This window comes from Dreissena polymorpha, chromosome 6 (genome assembly GCF_020536995.1).
Source record: "Dreissena polymorpha isolate Duluth1 chromosome 6, UMN_Dpol_1.0, whole genome shotgun sequence".
Classification (NCBI taxonomy): Eukaryota; Metazoa; Mollusca; class Bivalvia; order Myida; family Dreissenidae; genus Dreissena; species Dreissena polymorpha.
The window spans coordinates 54,470,235-54,489,605 of NC_068360.1; the positions used below are offsets into that span (position 1 = coordinate 54,470,235).

Sequence of the window (19,371 nt, forward strand, 5' to 3'; positions counted from 1 at the left end):
CTGTTTAAAGAAATAGTTATCGTTTTTAAATCACAGATATTTCCTTGTAAAACCACAAAAAGTATTCAGTAAATCTGGACTTCATCTGTTACTTGGAATAGTCTGCACTTCACATATTGAGGTATGAATGCAAAACTATGCTATCTTATACCCCCGTCACACCGGACCGGCGTCCTTACTGCGACCCAAGTCGCAGTGAGGACGCCATAGATGCCGGAGGAACGCAATAAGGACGCAAGAGGACGCAGTGAGGACGCCAATAAATGCTCGGGACGCGAGCCCGCGGCGACCACTTTGAACATGTTCAAAGTGGTCGCCGAAGTCCGGCGTTTTTACGGCGTTCTGTTAACGACGAAATAGTCGTAGTAGGGACGTGGTAGGGTCGCTGTTAGGTCGCCATGGACGTCGTGTGGTCCCCGCTGAAACCTACAGAAAATGATAATTGACTGCAAGACGACCGTACGGCGACCTTATTGCGACTTTAGTACGTCCTTTGTACGTCTATTGCGTCCTCAGAACGACTATGTTGTCCAAACTGCGACTTCATTGCGTCCTTGCGGCGTCTATTGCGACCCTACTTCGACTATGGTATTCCGAATGCGACCCCAGTGCGTCTTAAAGGACGTATTAAGGACGCCGTGAGGACGCGCAGAACACCATAAACCAGGACGCTGGTGTGACGGGAAGGCGAAAAACAGCATTTTTACAGAAAAAAGTAATAAGCGTCCTTACTACGACAATCAGTAATTTCCAGAAACACAGTCTTAGGTCGCCGTAAAGACGCCAGTCCGGTGTGACAGGGCTATGACATAGAAATGTGCAGCAAATAAAGCAGTTTCGCATATAACCCTCAACATATACAACAGGAACAAAATATTTACATTTATAACATTGAGATATCTAACTTTTTTAACGTAAACAAGAAATATCTTTAAAAAAGATATACGGCGTTGATGAGATCAAGGATAGCGAATGTCTTTTTTCTGTGCAGTTCTTAGCTGCATCACACGCAGTACGGGATGTAACGCGGAGTTTTCGCGGCTTATTTTACATTATTACATATTGCTGGTCATAAACCTATAGATACAGAACAGAAAACCAAAAGAAGAATGGAAGTGAAATTAAAACATACGAGTCAACCGGCCACACGAGAAGTATCCGTATTTATAGGCGCGTTCTTCGAACAAACCTGTTTTAGTGGTTTGTCGGGCATTGCTATTTGATTCGATTATTAACAGTATCGATAATCATCGGGCTCATGCTTAATACATTGGTCAATATGGTGGAATAATTATTGTTAAATTAATCAAAAAAAATATTTATCATTGTATTGTTGAAAACACATTAAGAATCTACATATTTCTGGTCTAAAGAAAATTCCAGGTCACCTAGTTCACGGATAGCGTCTTTATTATATAACTATTATTTTACTGGCCGCGAACTCCGGTGATGACCTGTATATAAACTCTGACATTCATACACTGGCCGCGAATTGACCCGATACCTCGCGGGTTGAAATGCAATGTATTAAAGTGAGGCCTCGCTTCCACTGCTCTTTATACTTTTACATGTTAACATGTTGACAAGAATATGGAAGTAAGTACTAAATATGAGAACAAAGCCTGTAAGTATAAACGCGTTGCGCTGGAAATTCTCTGAAAATAAAAGGTGCACGCACAAACTGTATTGATGTCGAGAATTGAGTGTAAAACTGTTCTATCTATTAAGCCTTTTCATTAGAAATAAAATTGTTTCATGCAGTAAAACAGTGTTACAAAGACGCGGATATGTTTCCAATGTTCTGGTGGTATACTCAAATCAGCCAATGTAATAAATGAAGTGTATTCATTCGTACCTAGCCGCGGGAAACTTTATTTGAATTTTATTGGAAACTTACAAAGGTCAGGAGAGGTGAAAAGCTGGCTTAATACAGCTTACGCCGAAAAAAAGGAATTTCACAAGGATGTCCACTTTCCCTTCTATTTATTATATGCATCGTTCTGGGAAACTGGACTTAATGCTTGTTTGTGAAGTCTTTTCCCAGATTAGACTGTGCAGTGCGCACAGGCTAAAAAGGGACGCCACTTACCGCCTAAACATATTTTTTGTTAAGAAGAGAATTAATGTAATCATCTCTGACATGTCAGTGCGGACTGCACGGACTAATATGTGACGACAATTGACGCGGATGCTTTAATTATGCCTATACGTATTGCCCATTAAATTACACTTGATTGTTTTACTACAGCCCCCGGTTATTACTTTGCTACCTTCTACCGGAAGTTCCATCAACGACGGTTTGCAGGCGGCCGCGGCGGCTCTCCATACGTTCAGTGTGACCGACAGCGACGACCTTGTCACGAGCTCCATACAAGCGCCGGAAGCCACCTTTTTTGAAGTGGAAGCCGCTACTAGCCCAGGTGCGTGGTTTATCACTTAAAACCCCTTTTAACAAATTTTTATGAATACTGTAAAATGATTTTTATTCGTCGGCATAAAAATTTCGATAGTTATTAAACAAGAATGGACATATTAGTGAATTTTGTGGACAAAAAAGTGAGCGAATTTGTGAATTTGAAAAAAAAGTTGGACTCTAGAATCTTATATTCGTCGGTCGGTTAACCGAAAAAATCAAAGAAATTTCATGTCCCACAATTTGTAATGATTTAACTGTAATTGCTAATTAACAGAAACGTCGATCAAAGCCGCCGTTGTGTTTTTCTATACTTATATTTTCAGTGATGTAAAGTTACTTGATGTTCCTCGTCAGTATGCAAAAATATGTTTTCATTTCTTACGACTGAAATATAAGCCAAACACTTTCCAACACAGAATCGTTCAAGTCGCTAAATTTATCATAACTGTCTATTATATGTTAAATATTTCACAAAAATCCGTCTATAATGAAAATGGAAAAAACGATTCCAATGACTTTCCTTTTCAGCGTTCAATATCCGCGTGAAAGCAGGAGTGACGTTATTTGCAGCTGTTAGTCCGTACGTCGTGAACGTTGATTGCACAGATGCCGTAACCGTCGTCAATTCAACGTTCACACAGCCCGTACTTGATAAGGTACGTAACGGTGTTGTGGTATCGAAATCATCATAGAGTATACATCGATGTTTTGTATAGATTATGATGGAATGCCATGAATATTACAAAACTGAAAAGATTTGAAAATCGGATGAACTTGAGTGGAGTTATCCCCCTTGGAAAAATTAAAAAAAGATTTTTTTCTCCGTTAAATCTTCAAACATATAATATAAATATCTAACATTGCTAAGCATAAATAAAATATAATATTTCTTATACATGTTATGACAATGTACAATCTTTCTATGCGCAACACTGTCAGGAGTGGAGCTAAATTTTAGATTTTAGCTGGGGTCGCGACTTGTAGTAGTTATAAAGTGCTTACATCTTTCGTTCCACACACGACTTCAGAGCGAGTTGCTATTCGCCGGCCATTAGAAGTTTATTAAAATCATCTTCTTGTTAAAGAAAAAGGTTACAATACAACGGGTTTGATATTGTCTAAATTTAACCGCATTAGACCATTCAATGAATTTATTTTTATTGGTATGAATAGACAAGGTGTTTTAAAAGCCAAACCCTATTTTGTATAATGTCCAAGTCATTTTGCTACACATGTTTTAATATAACGTAATATATGTGAAGTATGAGACGCCGGATCATTTAGATTAATGGCTTAAGTTTGAAGAAAAAAGAGTGCCGTTAATAAAACCCAGAAAAAGTAAAGGGCACAGAACAAGACCTAGTTGTTCGCAGGTCTCAATAAAATGAAACTATGAATTATTTTAAGCCAACCTATCCAGCGAGGATATTCACGTGATAGCCAAGGTGGTAACGCCCATGCCGAGACAGTTACTTTTTGGGGTCTTATACCCTTTAAAACGTTTGTTTAAGTTTTAAATGACGCTCAGTTTTCAGTCAAATCAGTACAAAAATTGTTTATTTCGTATTAAAACTCGCTTAATATATCTTGACTTTACTCCCCGAATATTTTCTTAGTGGAGCTGTAATTCTTCATTCCGCTACGAAATTTCGCAGCGACTACAGTCGAGATATAAAGCGAATATAAATACGAAATAAACGCCAGACACTTTGTTGCTTATATGGCTAGAAAGTGAGCGACATTAAAAAAATACAAGCAATAAAGGGTATAAAACGGTGAAAAATACCTATCTCGGCAATGACGTCGCCATCTTGACTATCACGTGATTACCCCTCTGCTATCGCATTGATTCGATCGATAAGATCATTAAGATAAGACCGCTTCAGAGATATTTACATTTTTTCTCTAAGTAAATTATGATGATAGTTTTTTTCAAAAGCTTAAGGGAGATAAAAACAATATTACACATTTGTGAAATGATACATTTGAGGCGCGCTCTCGGAAAATGTGATTTCATACATGTGCGTAAAGTGTCGCCACAGATACGCCTGTGCCATCCTCACGGGCTAATCGGGGACGACATTTCCGCCCAAAACTTGATTTTCGCTGAGAAGAGCCTTAATTTAAACGAGCGAGCGAGACTCGAGTGTTGCGTTATGGGCTTTTATTGTATGCTTTCCATTGGTTTATAGAGAAAAATCAGGTAATTAAAATAGATAGTGCTCTGTTAAAAACAGTGAAAATTAACAGTGAAAATTATCGATAATTTTACTGTGAAATTACGTTGTTGTTTTTGTGTCATGACGTCATTATTTTAGCGTAATTCTCCAGTTTCAATACCAAAATAGTCATTTGGAAGCATAAAATAAAAAGAACACTTGAAGGCTTCGCTGCAATATCGATCAAAATTCACTCGTGATCATAAAAATTTTTCTGCTCGATCACTCGTGAATTAAAATCGATATTTCACTAAATCCAACAAATATCCTTCATTTCTTTTATGCCGTGTAGCACCGACATTTGTGACTGGAATTCCCGGAAATTCCACTGACGTCTCAGACGACATCGTGATTGCGACGTCATTGGGGAAGTTCACAACTACGGACCCGGATACGACGTGTTCTGTGACGTCACCTGTGACAACAGTCTATGAGATCAGAAAAATTGCGTCACCGACCGATCCCCAGAAACCAGGTAACAATTTAGTCAAAAATAAATGAGCCGCGCTCTGTGAAAAAAAGGGTTAAATGCATGTGCGCAAAGTGTCATCCATATTCGCCTGTGCAGTATGTTTCAGGAAGGACACTTTTCGCTTTTATGATATTTTTCGTTTCAAGAAAGTGTCTTCTTGGCAAATTGTTTTGTTAAGGCGAAAAGTTTCGGCCCTGATGAGCCTGTACAGGACCGCGCAGGATAATCTGGGACGACACTCTACGCACATGCCTAAACCCCCATTTTCACAGAGTGCGGTTCATATAAATATTTGAACTGTTGCTGTAAGTATTTAACTTATTTTTATATGTAAGTATCTAACACGTCTTAGTAAACGTAACTCATACGAGCCTCGTTCTTGGAAAATGGGGCTTAATGCATGTACGTACAGAGTCGTCTCAGAATAGCCTGTGCAGTCCGCGTACGCTCATCAGAGACAAGATTTTCCGCTTTGAAATATTAATTCGTGAGGGCTGAAATCTAGTTCCATTGTATTACAGAGTTCGAAGTGTGGATCAGTAACGCCGTTACCCAGGCGTCTATCGACTTCAATGACCAGGCTGTTCCGCTGCCGCTAACAATCAAGTGCACAGACGGAAACGTTGTCAATGACATCACGGGGACGTTTAACGTCAACATCGTCGACTCGGTAAGTTTCGTTCATGTTATTATAGGCTATGGAAACCCTCATGAATGGCTTGAGGAGCATTATACCTTTGGTATAATATTGAATACTCTTTGAAAAACGACCAGCCCTGATGTTTTAAAATACACTCTCAAGAACTGCTGCAAATCGTTATATATGTGCATATAAACAATGGCACTGCATAACTAATTCCGATTCTATAATCTTGTATAATTATATTTGCTATTTGAAGAAACATGTATTTTTCTGTGGTCGGGGTCAGCCCTTTAATGTTGTTGGTTTGGCAGTTAAAAAACGTTTTGTATGAAAGATACGAGCCTATCTCTGAGAAGACCGGGTAATTATTCTTATTATTGTAATTGTCGAATAAAATAAGAACTTTAATAATTACTGATTACATTCTTTTAAGGAAATTTTACAGCAATGAACAATTAGTGTATATTTATATATTTATACTCTATTAAAATGTATGTTGTATATTTTGGGCATGTGGTATTTGATTATTTATAAAAATTATTGACTTGACGTGTTATTTTGTCTAGCTAAAAATTCAGCGAATACCCGTGCCGAATGGTAACTAGTAACAGAAAATCTTCGATAGTGATGACGTTATATTCTGTGTAATGATTATATTATTTGACTTCAGCCACCGGTATTCACCGCACTGCCTGCGACCGGAACTAACATTTTCGACGGTCTCAAACACGCCACCGAGACCCTTCACACGTTCAGCGTCATCGATAGCGACGACACCGTTATGTGCTCTGCAAGATCGCCGGAAAACGACCTTTTTGAAGTGGGCGCCGGCGTTGCACCAAGTAATAAACTGGGAAAATCTATAACAATTAGAACCTCGTTCTGGGTAAACTGAGTTTAATGCATGTGCGTTCAATGTCGTCCCTGAGCGGACCCACTCTAATCAGGGACGACAATTTTCGCTTTTATTGATTGTTTACAGATTGTTTTCATTTAAATGAAGTGGATTCTACACGAAAATTCAGCTTAGGCGGAAAGTGTCGTCCCTGATTAGGATGTGTGAACAGCACAAGACAATATGGGACGACATTTTACGAAGATGCATTTTGCCTTGTGTTCCCAGAACATGGCTTAATTGAGTCACGGATAAATACCTTTAAAGGTCTCTGCAGTGTGAGTTTTATATTACCTCGTATATAATACTCAGTATTCATTGGCTAAGCCAGTTCACATGGAGACGTTATTTTCTATTATCATACCTCATTTTTATTCACAATGCTAATTCCCATGGGCCATCATGACATAAAAATACTGTCAGACCCAGCGGGGAAAAATTTACTTTCAAAAAAATACTTTCGTTACTAGTTAGTCATCAGTTTGGTTAAAAAGGGATGCATGTTCGAAAAGTGTCGTACTAGATTAGCATGGCTATTAGTCAGGGAAGGCCCTTTTTGCCTAAACCTTTCTTTACTAATAAGAGACTTCCAATATACAATAATTCAGAAAAAAGCGGAAAGTATCGTCCCTTATTAGCTTGTTTTGACTACACAGGCTTATCTAGGACGACACTTTATGCACATGCATTAAGCCCCGTTATCTCAGAGTGAATTTCATATCGATATAAAACAGCGCTTGCACGATTTCAGGGTTTACAATTAACGTAAAGGCGGGGGTAACGCTAAGAGCAGCGAACGGACCTTACGTCATCAACTTCGACTGCTCAGATGGCGTCAATAACGTCACTGCGAAGTTCACACAACCAGTGATCGATACGGTAGGTTGTTTAACGTTCGCAAATTAACCGGTTTAACCGAAAACCGATAAACATCCCGGCATATACGCATTAAGCAAATGTTCAAGTTAATGTGGTCACAGCGAAACCAAAGGAAACCAAACAGTCATCCCGGCCAATGCGCCTTCAATAATAGATGTTCAAGTTAACGTAGTTATACTGGAACCAAATAAACAAAAAAATCATCCCGGCAAATGTTCCCTCAACAATAAATGTTCCCGCTCATGTTGTTATGCAGAAACCCAATGTAAACCAAAAGTCATCACGGTAAAAGTGCAATCAATAATAGAAATGTACGTAAACGCGGTTATACTTAACAAACGAAAACCAAAAATGACGCCTGGCTGTTAAACTGATTTTTTTCATTGTCCTTCTGTTTTGGCAGCCGCCGACGTTTGTATCCGGGATCCCCGGAAGTTCCCCTAACGTCTCTGACGTCACTGTCACACAGACGTTACTCGGGAAGTTTACGACTACAGACCCGCATGTGACGTCACCATCCACCACCGTGTATGAGATCAGAAATGTGACGTCACCGGTGAATGTTTCTCAGCCAGGTGAATAATCATTAGAAACATAAGTACACAGTTAGCTTAGTTTAAACCTATTTATATTGGCTTTATTGCATTGCAAACCTATGGCTTATTGATACGCTATCAAGTCCTTTTCTTGGGTAGAAATAGTTCATAGTGTACTTTGGGGAGATCTCAAGATCGCTATCACAGTGGGGATCGAACCCATGACCTCCCGGTCGCTAGGTTGGAACCATATTCACTACGCCCCTGTTACCTGCAGACAAAAGAAACATTAGTGATCAGTTTATTTAGGTTTATTATCTACATTTGTCACAAAGACTCATGATTTCGGTTAGCCATTTTACATTTACGAAAGTATCGTGTTTGAAAGTCCAGTTGAGATGTAAGAACGGTCACAGAAGTGTTCTTTTTTAGAGACGTGAGTTCATTACCATCTAAAATCGAAAACAAAATATGGAGAATTACTATTTTCTGATTGCAGGAACAATAACGCGTGTGCATAAATTTTCGTCCCAGATTGGCATATAGAGTCCGCACAGGTTAATCAGGGACGACTTTGATGGAAGTCAGAATTATTGTATTACGTCTATGTTGCTTACATACTATCAGTAAATGTGAATACCACATGTTGCTATCATTATTTGTATTTAAAATGATGTTTTAGTTGAAACAATCAAATGAAATTTTTGCATTTAATAAGCATTTTTTAAATTTAATTTTCAAGTTTGTGTGAAAAGTGTGATAAATGTATTTATTGTTTTTATGTCTCTTTTTTTCGAGGAATTTCTCTCGGTATGCGCGTTAAGCATTTCAAGCAAATGATTTGTTGTTGTTTAATTCCTAGAATTTGAAGTCTGGATCTCTTGCACTGTGACGGAATCTGCCATCGACTTCAACGACCAGGCGGTGCCGTTGGCACTAACGATACGGTGTACTGACGACAATCCCGTCAACGTCATCACTGGGACGTTCAACGTCAACATCGTTGATGAGGTAGGTCTGTAGAAAACCGGACTCGTGGTTGACCTTAAAGGGACTGTCCAACAGTCAAAAGCGTTGTTCGACGCGAATCGATATTTTGGGGAACTACGAGAATTGCTTATATAGCTAACAAGAAATATCTTTAAAAAAAAGATATACGGCGTTGATTGTGGTCGATGTTTATGAACGATCAAAAGTTATCTCTATGAGATAAAAAGTAGCGTATGCCTTTTTTCTGCGCAGTTCTTAGCTACATCATAAGCAAATCAATTACGGGGTGTTGCGCCAGATTTCGTGGCTTATTTTGCTTTATGTGATATTATTACTCAGATATCTATATTTACAGAATAGAAAAACACAAGAAACATGAAAATAAACGAGTGCATACAGGTCAACCGGCAATACTCGAATCTTATTTAATTGCATAATTATAGTATAGCGAATTATTGTGCTCATGCTTAATAAACTGGTCTAAATGGATAAATATTTCTAATTAATTTTATCAAATTGGTCCTTATCATGCAAATGTTGAAACCATATTAAAAATCGATGATTGACATACCACAATAATATCGCCGAATATCTTTATTTAGTATCTTTCTGATCAAAACAGACTTCAAGTGCACAAAGTTTACGAGACGGCGTTTATATAAAGATTTCTGCAACTGACCGCAAACTGACCTTGATACCTTGCGGATTGGAATGCAATGCATTACAGTCACTACGTTATTGTCAGTGAGACCGGTGTAACACAATGATCGCAACCCCTTCTGCGAACTCCGGTGATGAATTGTATATAAACTCTGACTTTCACAAATGGCCGCGAATTGACCCGAAACCTCGCGGGTTGAAATGCAATTCAAGTAAGTACTAAATATGACAACATAGCCTTTAGTATAAACGCTTTTGCGCTGGTAATTCTCTGAAAATAAAGGTGAACGCACAAACTGTATTTATGTCGAAAATTGATTGTAAAACTGTTCTATCTATTGAGCCCTGTCGGACCGTATTTGGTACAAAAACGAATATGGTACATTTGTACCATATTCGGCCGAATATGGTACAAATGTACCAAAATCGGACCGAAGATGGTACAATTTTCGACCGAATATGGTACAAACATTGTACCATATTCGGTTGGAATAAGTTTTTCTATGCTCGCCAAAACGTATTTGGTACATACCAAAAAAAACTCATAATAATGAAAATGGCCTACGTATATGGTACATAAATGATGTATTTCTTAATAAATGAAATAGTCTGCCGATGTGTAAACTTTTTTTCAAACTCAAATACATTGTATTAACCTAATATTGGAAGTGACAAAAGTATCATCATCATCATCATCATCATGATCATCATCATCATCCTCATCATCATCCTCATCATCATCATCATCATCATCATCATCATCATCATCATCATCATCATCATCGTCGTCGTCGTCGTCGTCGTCGTCGTCGTCGTAACTAGCAGTAACAGAAACAGCTAACCTAACCACACTTTACATGGATTTTGCTGGTCGTGTAACTGTTTCGCCGGCTAGCTCAGTCGGTTGCGCGTCAGATTGGCACGCAGGCGGCCTGGGTTCCAATCTCGGGCGGGCCAGATACTTTCGTGGAGATCATTAATAGCAATTTTCAAATTTTTAAAACTTTTTTTTTTCGAAAGTGTATTTTCACCAAAATCCGATTTAAGAGATTTTGAGCTCTTTTAAATGAATATATCTCTCCAAAAATAAGGATGTTTGACTGGCTGCTTTAGACAGGTGTGACTGTATTCCTAAACATTACTTTGTAAAGTTGATTTGTCGTTCCGACGTCATATTGCTGAGAAGCCGACAAAGCTTTGAAGTTTCCGATTTTTTCTTTGATAACGTGCCGCTTTAAAAAGGCGGGAATTTTGCACACGAGTCTTACTCAGAAGTCAGTAACCATATTTGACTTGGCGGTCGGCAAGAAAAGTTGTGATTTTCGACTAGAAAGAATTGAAATCCAAACTTTCTTCAAACTTCAAAAGAATTCTTGACAGTAAGTACTGTACATAATTTTAATTTTCAGTTGTCTTAATATGCATTGATGTTTTAACATGCATTGATTTTTATGTTTTATGCCCCCCCCCCCCTCAGAGTGCATTTGCAGTTGTCCGTCCGTCTATCCAATTGTCCGTGGCATTCCTTCCGGGTGCGTAACTCCTAAACTGCTAAAATATTTAAGCTACAGTCATTTTTTCGAAAGTGTATTTTCCACCAAAATCAGATCGAGCTCCTGTAATCTGTAGATTTGAACATTTTAAATTTTATGGAGTTTATAGGTCTTTGACCTTCGAACCCTGCCTAGTCGTGACTTCTGGTGAGCGACCTAGGCCCCCAGGGCCCCTTCTTTATATCCCTTCCATCCACGTAGCATTGGTTTCTACAGACCGTTTGTCCGTTGACCGCCATAAGTTTGCCCGCTATTTTTCCCCTGAATTTGAATTCGGTTGGATTTCAATGAAACTTTACATGAAGTACTTGCTACTTTCATTGCGCATATTGCCCGGAAGTTCGGATTGTAAATTTTAGCGGAGCTATCAGACGAGTGATTTTAGCTCAGCTCATGTCGTGAGACATTTGTTTTCGACACGCGGTGTTCAATACAAGCTCTATTAACTAATGAAGTATAAATGTATAATAACTTATTATATTATTTCAGATGAAGGAAGCAATTAGGAGAAAAAGGAAGCAATTAGGGTGCTTGCCCAGGTCGAAGTACGACATTATTGTCAGATGTTTAAACGGATCGTTCGATGTCCCTGTGAAGAAACGGACACCTGAAGAGAATAATTGTTTGGCCATGATTAGAAAACGTAAGGACTTCGAGCTTGGTGACCGGGGTTCTTTATTGTGTGGCGGAAAGCAAGTCCTTGTGAAAGAAGATCTTCCTAGATTTGTTGAGAAGATGTTCATGGAAAACAAAGGATGTGGAGCAAGGGTTATTTAATTCAAAGTGATAGTAAATTACACGGGGTTCTCGGAACAAGCTATCCTTGAAATACTGTACAATAGCAAGTATTACCATGAGAAGTATCCGAGATTTACAAACAAGCCAAAGCCAAAGACAATTACAGAAGAGGAACCAGGCAAAAGATGGCAGATTGACATAATTAACATGAAAAATCAAAGTGTTAGCTACAAGGGGTCCACATACAGTTATATTCTACAAGTCGTGGACGTTTATTCTAGGTACGTTATGCCAAAACCCCTGAAAACGAAGAGTTCGCGTGAAGTTGCAAAGGCATTAGAGGACGTGTTGATGGTTAACCTTGCCCCTGACATCATCCAATGTGACAACGGACTGGAATTTAAAGGCCCTAGTATGAAACTTTTGTTGAACAAGTACAACATCAAAATGATCAATAGTAGGCCGTATCATCCTCAATCACAGGGCAAGTGTGAAAGGTCAAACAGTGTTATAAAGGCCAAGATTCTATTTGCAACAAAAAGTAAACGTGGATTTAACTGGGTCGAAGGGCTTCAAGATTTAGCCTATGCCATAAACACAAGTTTCAAACGAGTTCTTGGGGGTCTCACGCCCTTTGAAGCCTACTACGGAAGAAGTCATGTTTTTACCAAAGAACGTCATAGTTCTCGTGAAATAAAGAAAACCATACGGCGAGCAAATAAAAAGGCTTACAGGTCGCTGTTGAAAAACGCAACTTCCCCAAGCAAGTACAAAGTAGGAGAGACAGTATTAATTCGCTATCCCTTTCGAAAATCCAGGGTGCCAACCAAAAGATATGTTATCGAAGGCAAGGTAGAAAAAGTAAAACGAAATGGTGTTTATATCGTGTCATTTCAAGTACCGAACAAACCCGAACTTGGATTCGTAAGCAAATCGGTTGGGGTCGAAAACATGACTAGCCTAACTGTTGCGTTAGAGAAACAACGAAAAATTAAAAAACATTCATTAAAACAGAACCGCTCAGAGAAACAAAATTACAGAACTAAGTACTATCATGTTTTAACACACCATGAAAATCTGCAGTTGTTGGATGGGGTGAATATTGCCATGGACCCAAATCCGGATGGAAATTGTCAATTTGCTGCTATATCGCATCAACTTGGTAAAATTGGTATATACAAAGACGTAGATGCTTTACGTAAGGAAGCAGTCCATCACATTGTAGAAAACAGATATTTCTATGAAACTTTTGTCTATGATGAAACATTTGATGAATACGTTAAGAATATGTCTAAGAATGGGACATACGGCGACAACCTCACGCTCATTGCACTTATGAGAGAATATAATTTGCAGTGCCTGGTAGTTTCTACCCGAGGACTAGAACACTCATCAATTGTGTCAGCAGATGGAAAGTTCGATGGTGATGTTGGAACAATTGCATTGGGGTATTTCCCAGAAGGATTTGGCATGCATTACGTTAGTATCCGTATCAATCAACGCGTGTACAAGGACATAATATCACGCTTAGAACAGTCGTATGACAACGGTGACTCTGGCGACAGCGCTGCGTCTGGCGACAACGCTGCGTCAGGCGACAACGCTGCGTCTGGCGACAACGGTGACTCTGGCGACAACGGTGACTCCGGCGACACCGCTGCGTCTGGCGACAACACTGCATCTGGCGACAACGCTGCGTCTGGCGACAACGGTGACTCTTGCGACAACGGTGACTCCGGCGACAACGGTGACTCCAGCGACAACGGTGACTCCGGCGACAACGGTGACTCCGGCGACAACGCTGCGTCTGGCGACAACGGTGACTCCGGCGACAACGCTGCGTCTGGCGACAACACTGCATCTGGCGACAACGCTGCGTCTGGCGACAACGGTGACTCTTGCGACAACGGTGACTCCGGCGACAACGGTGACTCCAGCGACAACGGTGACTCCGGCGACAACGGTGACTCCGGCGACAACGCTGCGTCTGGCGACAACGGTGACTCCGGCGACAACGGTGACTCTGGCGACAACGGTGACGTCTCTGTGTGTTCAGCCCTGAAAGAGCTTCAAGATATGATAAACAATAGGAGGGCACAGAAGCGAACGACTTTTCCATTTCTGATGTTACCACTTCACATTCAAGTTGAAATTTTTAAGTTCTGCATACAATCAAACCCGTCAATCCAGTTTGTGTTGGCGAAGGTCGGCAAACCCTTTAGAGATTTAATAAGGTCAATGAGTTTGCAAACACCTAGAATTTACATTCGGCCGGATATTGGACTAGATACTAGTAACAGAAATCCTGTTAGCGTTCGTTTCCTATTAACAAGAGCGGGCAGAAACAGCGGTCTTATTTCGGCAATAAAAGAAATCATAAAGGGGCCAAAATGGGCAAACGCATGGCTGCGTTTGCGTGTTAGTGGAATCGGTTGGTATGATATCATAGATGTCATGTACAGACATTACAGGTGAAATATACATGTATATCGGTGTTTGGAAACCTGTTATGTTATTTTTGTGATTGATGATTATGTTCTTCTACCGGAAATTTGTTGTCATTTGCTCATTTACTGGTAACTTTTTACGAAGCACATTTGGGATATTTTGGCTGCTACTAAAATGAATGTATATATGTATATTATGTCTTGTCAAAATGCTACAGTTGGATTAAAATTTAAATGCTGTTCTATGTTCTTCAATATTACTTTGAAAAATCCTGTCAGTATACCAATAAATGAAAAAAGTACAAGTTTGTTGAATCTCTTGAATGAAACAAATTATAAAATACAAAATGTAAAATGAATATGTGATGATGATGATGACAAAACATTTGTGATGATGATGATGGTAAAAAAATTGTGATGATGATGGTGGTGGTGATGATGATGACAGTGGTTATGATGATTGGGGTTTGATGATTGTGGTGATGATGATGATGATGATGATAATGATGATGATGATGATGATAACAAACGTTTTGGGATGATGATGACAGCGATGTTTATCGGACGATGATGATGGTTATAATGATGATGATAAGTTTTTAGATGATGATGACGGCGATGTTTATCGGCCGACGATGATGATAATGATGATGATGATAACAAAATATTTGTGATGATGATGATGGCGATGTTTATTGGCCGATGATGATGATGATATTCTCATCGTCGTCATCATCATCACAACATCATCATTATCAACCGAAAACATCGCTGTCATTATCATCACAAAAAAAACTTTTGTGATCACCAATACGATCATGATAATGGATATGATGATGTTGGTTTTGATGGTGATGATGATGGTGGTGTTGGTAAAGATAACAACGATGATGATCATTGGGGTGTTGATAATTGATGATGATGATGATGATGATGATGATGATGATGATGATGATGATGATGATGATGATGATGATGATGATGATGATGATGATGATGATGATGATGAGATAACGATGATGATGATGATGATGATGATGATGATGATGAGATAACGATGATGATGATGATGATGATTACGATGATGAGTGTGTATCATATTCGGAACGAATGTGGTACATTTTTCATCCGAATATGGTACAAGTTTGTACCATATTCGGTCAGGCATTTTACCCCAAAACTGCAGATACGTATATGGTACAATTAGACAGTTGTACCATATTCGGCCGAATATGGTACAAACTTGTACCATATTCGTTTTTGTACCAAATACGGTCCGACAGAGCCCTCTCATTAGAGATAAAATTGTTTCATGCAGTAAAACAGTGTTACAAAGACGCGGATATGTTTCCAATGTTCTGGTGTTATACTCAAATCAGCCAATGGAATAAATGAAGTGTATTCATTCGTACCTAGCCGCGGGAAATTTTATTTGAGTATTATTGGACACTTACAAAGGTCAAGTCAGGGTGAAAAGCTGGCTTAATACAGCTTACGCCGAAAAAATACCCCAGCATTAGTCGTGAGCGTGGATGGTAGAGTGGTAAAGTCGGGAGACATTTTACTCCAAAACTCCATGACTCTAGGGGTCAGTGGTTCGAGCACTGTGGAGGTTAACGTTTTTTCTTCTTTTTAAAATTTGTATTCTTATTGTTTACTGGTGATTTGTTTAAATTTATCAATATAAAGCATTTTAAGCAGTTAATGACAAGCTTTAATACATGCCAAAATCTGTTGGACAGTCCCTTCAAAATGAATTACTCATTTAAACTTTGGTTAAATGGCGGTTTTCAAAATAATTGTTATAGATTCACAAAAGAATGCTTACGATGTGTTTAACAGAGAAAAATAACAATAATGACTAAAATAAAAACTATTGTTTCATTTATGGATAATCTGCTCGTGTAATCGGAAAAATAATAAAAACTTTTGTAACGATTTTTACTCGATAATGCGCCGAATATGTTGTGAACCAATTAAGCGTTTCTCTTCTCATAATCTTCTCATATTTTCTTAAGCATGCGTAACAAATAGGTAACGCTTCATCTTTAGGTTCCAAAAGTCCCTTTTTTGAATCTCGGGGAAAGCAATAAACGGTTAAACATTTTGCAATTGTAAATGACAATTTATTTTAAAATCCATTTCATCGTAGGACCCAGTTCTGACGTCATTTCCGACGACGTCATATCAGTTCCTGGAAGACACTTCCGTCCCCGCCCTGCAACTCAACTCATTCAGCCTTAAAGATTCTGATGACGCCATATCCTGTAAAGTGGACCCTACCACACCGGAAGCGACGCATTTTGAGATCAGAGCCGGAATTGTACCAGGTATGCAAGTCCAAAACACATTTTCTTCTGAATTAAACGCATTTTCTTCAACGGACGATTTCACGTGTTCAAGGTTGATGATAAAACATACATGACACATGCTTGACGTCAAATTTGAAAATAAACGTCAAAGGTCAAAATTCGCATATTTATTTTTTCAATCACTTTCGCTTTTGCCGTTTGTAATGCGAAGAATTCGCATTTTTTTCATGTTTTTTTCCAGCCATCTTCTTTTGAACACTGCTAAAGAAATTAATCGAGATGGTGTCACTATCCTGCGCGTGTTTGCTTTTTCAACATTCAATGGGGATGTTATTTCGATAAAGCGGGCATGAAAATATGATACTATATTTGTTAACACACGCTTGTTTTCTTTCTTTTAGCGTTCCAGATTTGGTACAAGGGACGCCCGCCAGCGTCCCTGAACTATGACGTCACGCCCGTTCATAACGTCACGATTATTTGCGACGACGGTAACGTCTTTAGCGCGAGATATCACTACGCAGTGGAGCTGGAAAACAGCGTAAGTAGTCCAAGACGAAGAACAGTCTGGCATGTAGGTCTGTCATATGTCACGGTATTGAACTTAAGCGGGATTGGTGGAAAGATGTGTGGCGGCCGGTTTTGCTCAGTCGGGAGAGCACTCGCCCTGCAATTGAGGTGTCCCGGGTTCGACTCCCGGACTGGCTGCACACTCTTCATCAACCGGCGACACACGGATTATATTTGGTATACTTATAAAGAGGAAACTACGCCCTGCCAATCTCTCACCATTGCCCTAAGGTATTTTCACGGTAACTTAATATGAGACAAAGCTTAAAATTCATATTATATCTCAAAAAGTACAACAGGAATTATCGAGTTATATTTTGGTTATATTTTGGCTTTGGTCTGTCGATCCACATTGATCTGTCGTTCTGTCTGTCCACACATACTGAAAAAAAACACCTCAAGTACCTTAGATGGTATTTCAAGGACACATAAGTTTGATTTTTAATTCTTTCAGTTTTAACATAGTTTAGACAAAAGGTTACACAAACGGAAATAACTCGTTAAGTTCCTAAGATGGTACTACAAACCTTGTTTTACATATGAAACATGCGTTTTTTTATATTTTAGTTACATATGGTTTTATTTTGAGTTCTTACACGTTTATCATTGTTTATAACAAGAGCATTATAAGGTATTATACAATTTTTTTTGAAAGTGGCTGTCTCTGAAAAGGGCTCATGTATTGATTGAAAAAACTGTAAAAAAACTGGGACACAAAGACATCGGAACACATCGGAATACATCGGGACAAATCGGAACACATCGGATTGGGACATCTCGAAATCAATGATTTCGTTCGTTTAAAACCAACTGAGCCTTTTTCTGAGAAAACTGGTCTTAATGCATTTGCGTAAAGTATCGTCCCAGGTTTGCCTGTAAAGTTCGCACAGGCGAGTCAGGAACGACTCTTTCCGTTCGAATGTTTTAAGTTATGTTTAAAGGTTATCATAAAAACAGTTTAAGCAGAAGGTCTCGTCCCTGGGACGACACTTCACGCACATGCCTTACAGGGGCCTTTTCACAAATTTTAGCAGATATTGACGGGTATCATTAAATGCTTTATATTGATAAATGTAAACATTGGATCTAAAAAGCTCCAGTAAAAACAAGAATTAAATTAAAGAAAATCGAACCCTCAGCTGGGCTCGAACCACTTACCTCTAGAGTAAATGTCAAACGCGTAGACCACTCGGGCATCCGTGCTAATACAATGCATGATTTTATTATTTATATACCCAATCCTCGTAGTGTCACTGAATATAACGACAACAACAGAACTCCAAATTATTCAAACGTTTCGCGTTGGAACGCTTTATAATTTTCAGGTTTTTAAATCGTCAAAAGATGCGTATTATAGAAATTTTAGAGCATGGTAAATGTTCAGTTTTACTGTTTCCTGACAAATATCATAACTACAACGAAACTTTGCGAATCTGAAACATTTATTTTTATTTTGTCAATTTATCAAAACTTGAAAAGGTCCATTAAAACCCCGTTTTCTAATCAAACCGGCCCATTTCATTAAATAATTAGTGTGTGTTTCTCTTTCAGCCTCCGGTGTTTGTTAACCTCCCTGCGGTTACTTTACCGTCAATAGACGTGTCAGTGACGTCTAAAACATTGCTATATAATCTCACAGTATCGGACCTAGGCGGTATGAGTTACTTTATAGGCTGTTTAATTTCACAAACCATTTGCCTGGTGTGGAAATATGGATCCATTCATTGTCGAAATATGTAATATGTTATAAACTCGGATTTTTTTAAGAATCTTGAGATTTGCCCGGAAAAAGAACTATTAATATCTATATAATGACGTCATTGTTTACCCGACGCCACAGCTTGTGGTTTGTAGCTATATAATGACGTCATTGTTTACGCGACGTCACAGCTTGTAGTTTATTTCTATAGAATGACGTCATTGTTTACACAACGCCACAGCTTGTGGTTTATATCTATATAATGGCGTCATTATGTACAGGACGACAAAGCTTGTGTTTTTTATCGATAATATATTATAATGACGTCATTGTTTACACAAC

At 38.8% G+C, this 19,371-nt stretch overlaps 1 protein-coding gene across 1 annotated transcript; it reads left to right on the forward strand.

Annotated features, from left to right (window-relative positions):
• Window positions 1–210: 210 nt before the first annotated feature.
• LOC127835687 (uncharacterized) lies at window positions 211–6,645 on the forward strand. Its single transcript, XM_052362125.1, has 6 exons — window positions 211–247; window positions 517–638; window positions 2,249–2,420; window positions 4,928–5,110; window positions 5,629–5,777; window positions 6,421–6,645. The coding sequence occupies exons 1-6, from the start codon at window positions 211–213 to the stop codon at window positions 6,643–6,645; spliced, it is 888 nt and encodes a 295-aa protein (XP_052218085.1).
• The last annotated feature ends 12,726 nt before the right edge of the window (window positions 6,646–19,371 follow it).

What these genes read in the sequence shown, in the direction of transcription:
- LOC127835687 (XM_052362125.1), top strand. Translation starts at nt 211, where the DNA reads ATGCCGGAGGAACGCAATAAGGACGCAAGAGGACGCA. An exon ending in TAAGGACGCAAGAGGACGCA is followed by an intron (nt 248 to 516) that starts GTGAGGACGCCA and finishes TTGCGTCCTCAG; the next exon opens with AACGACTATGTTGTCCAAAC. An exon ending in GACCGATCCCCAGAAACCAG is followed by an intron (nt 5,111 to 5,628) that starts GTAACAATTTAG and finishes ATTGTATTACAG; the next exon opens with AGTTCGAAGTGTGGATCAGT.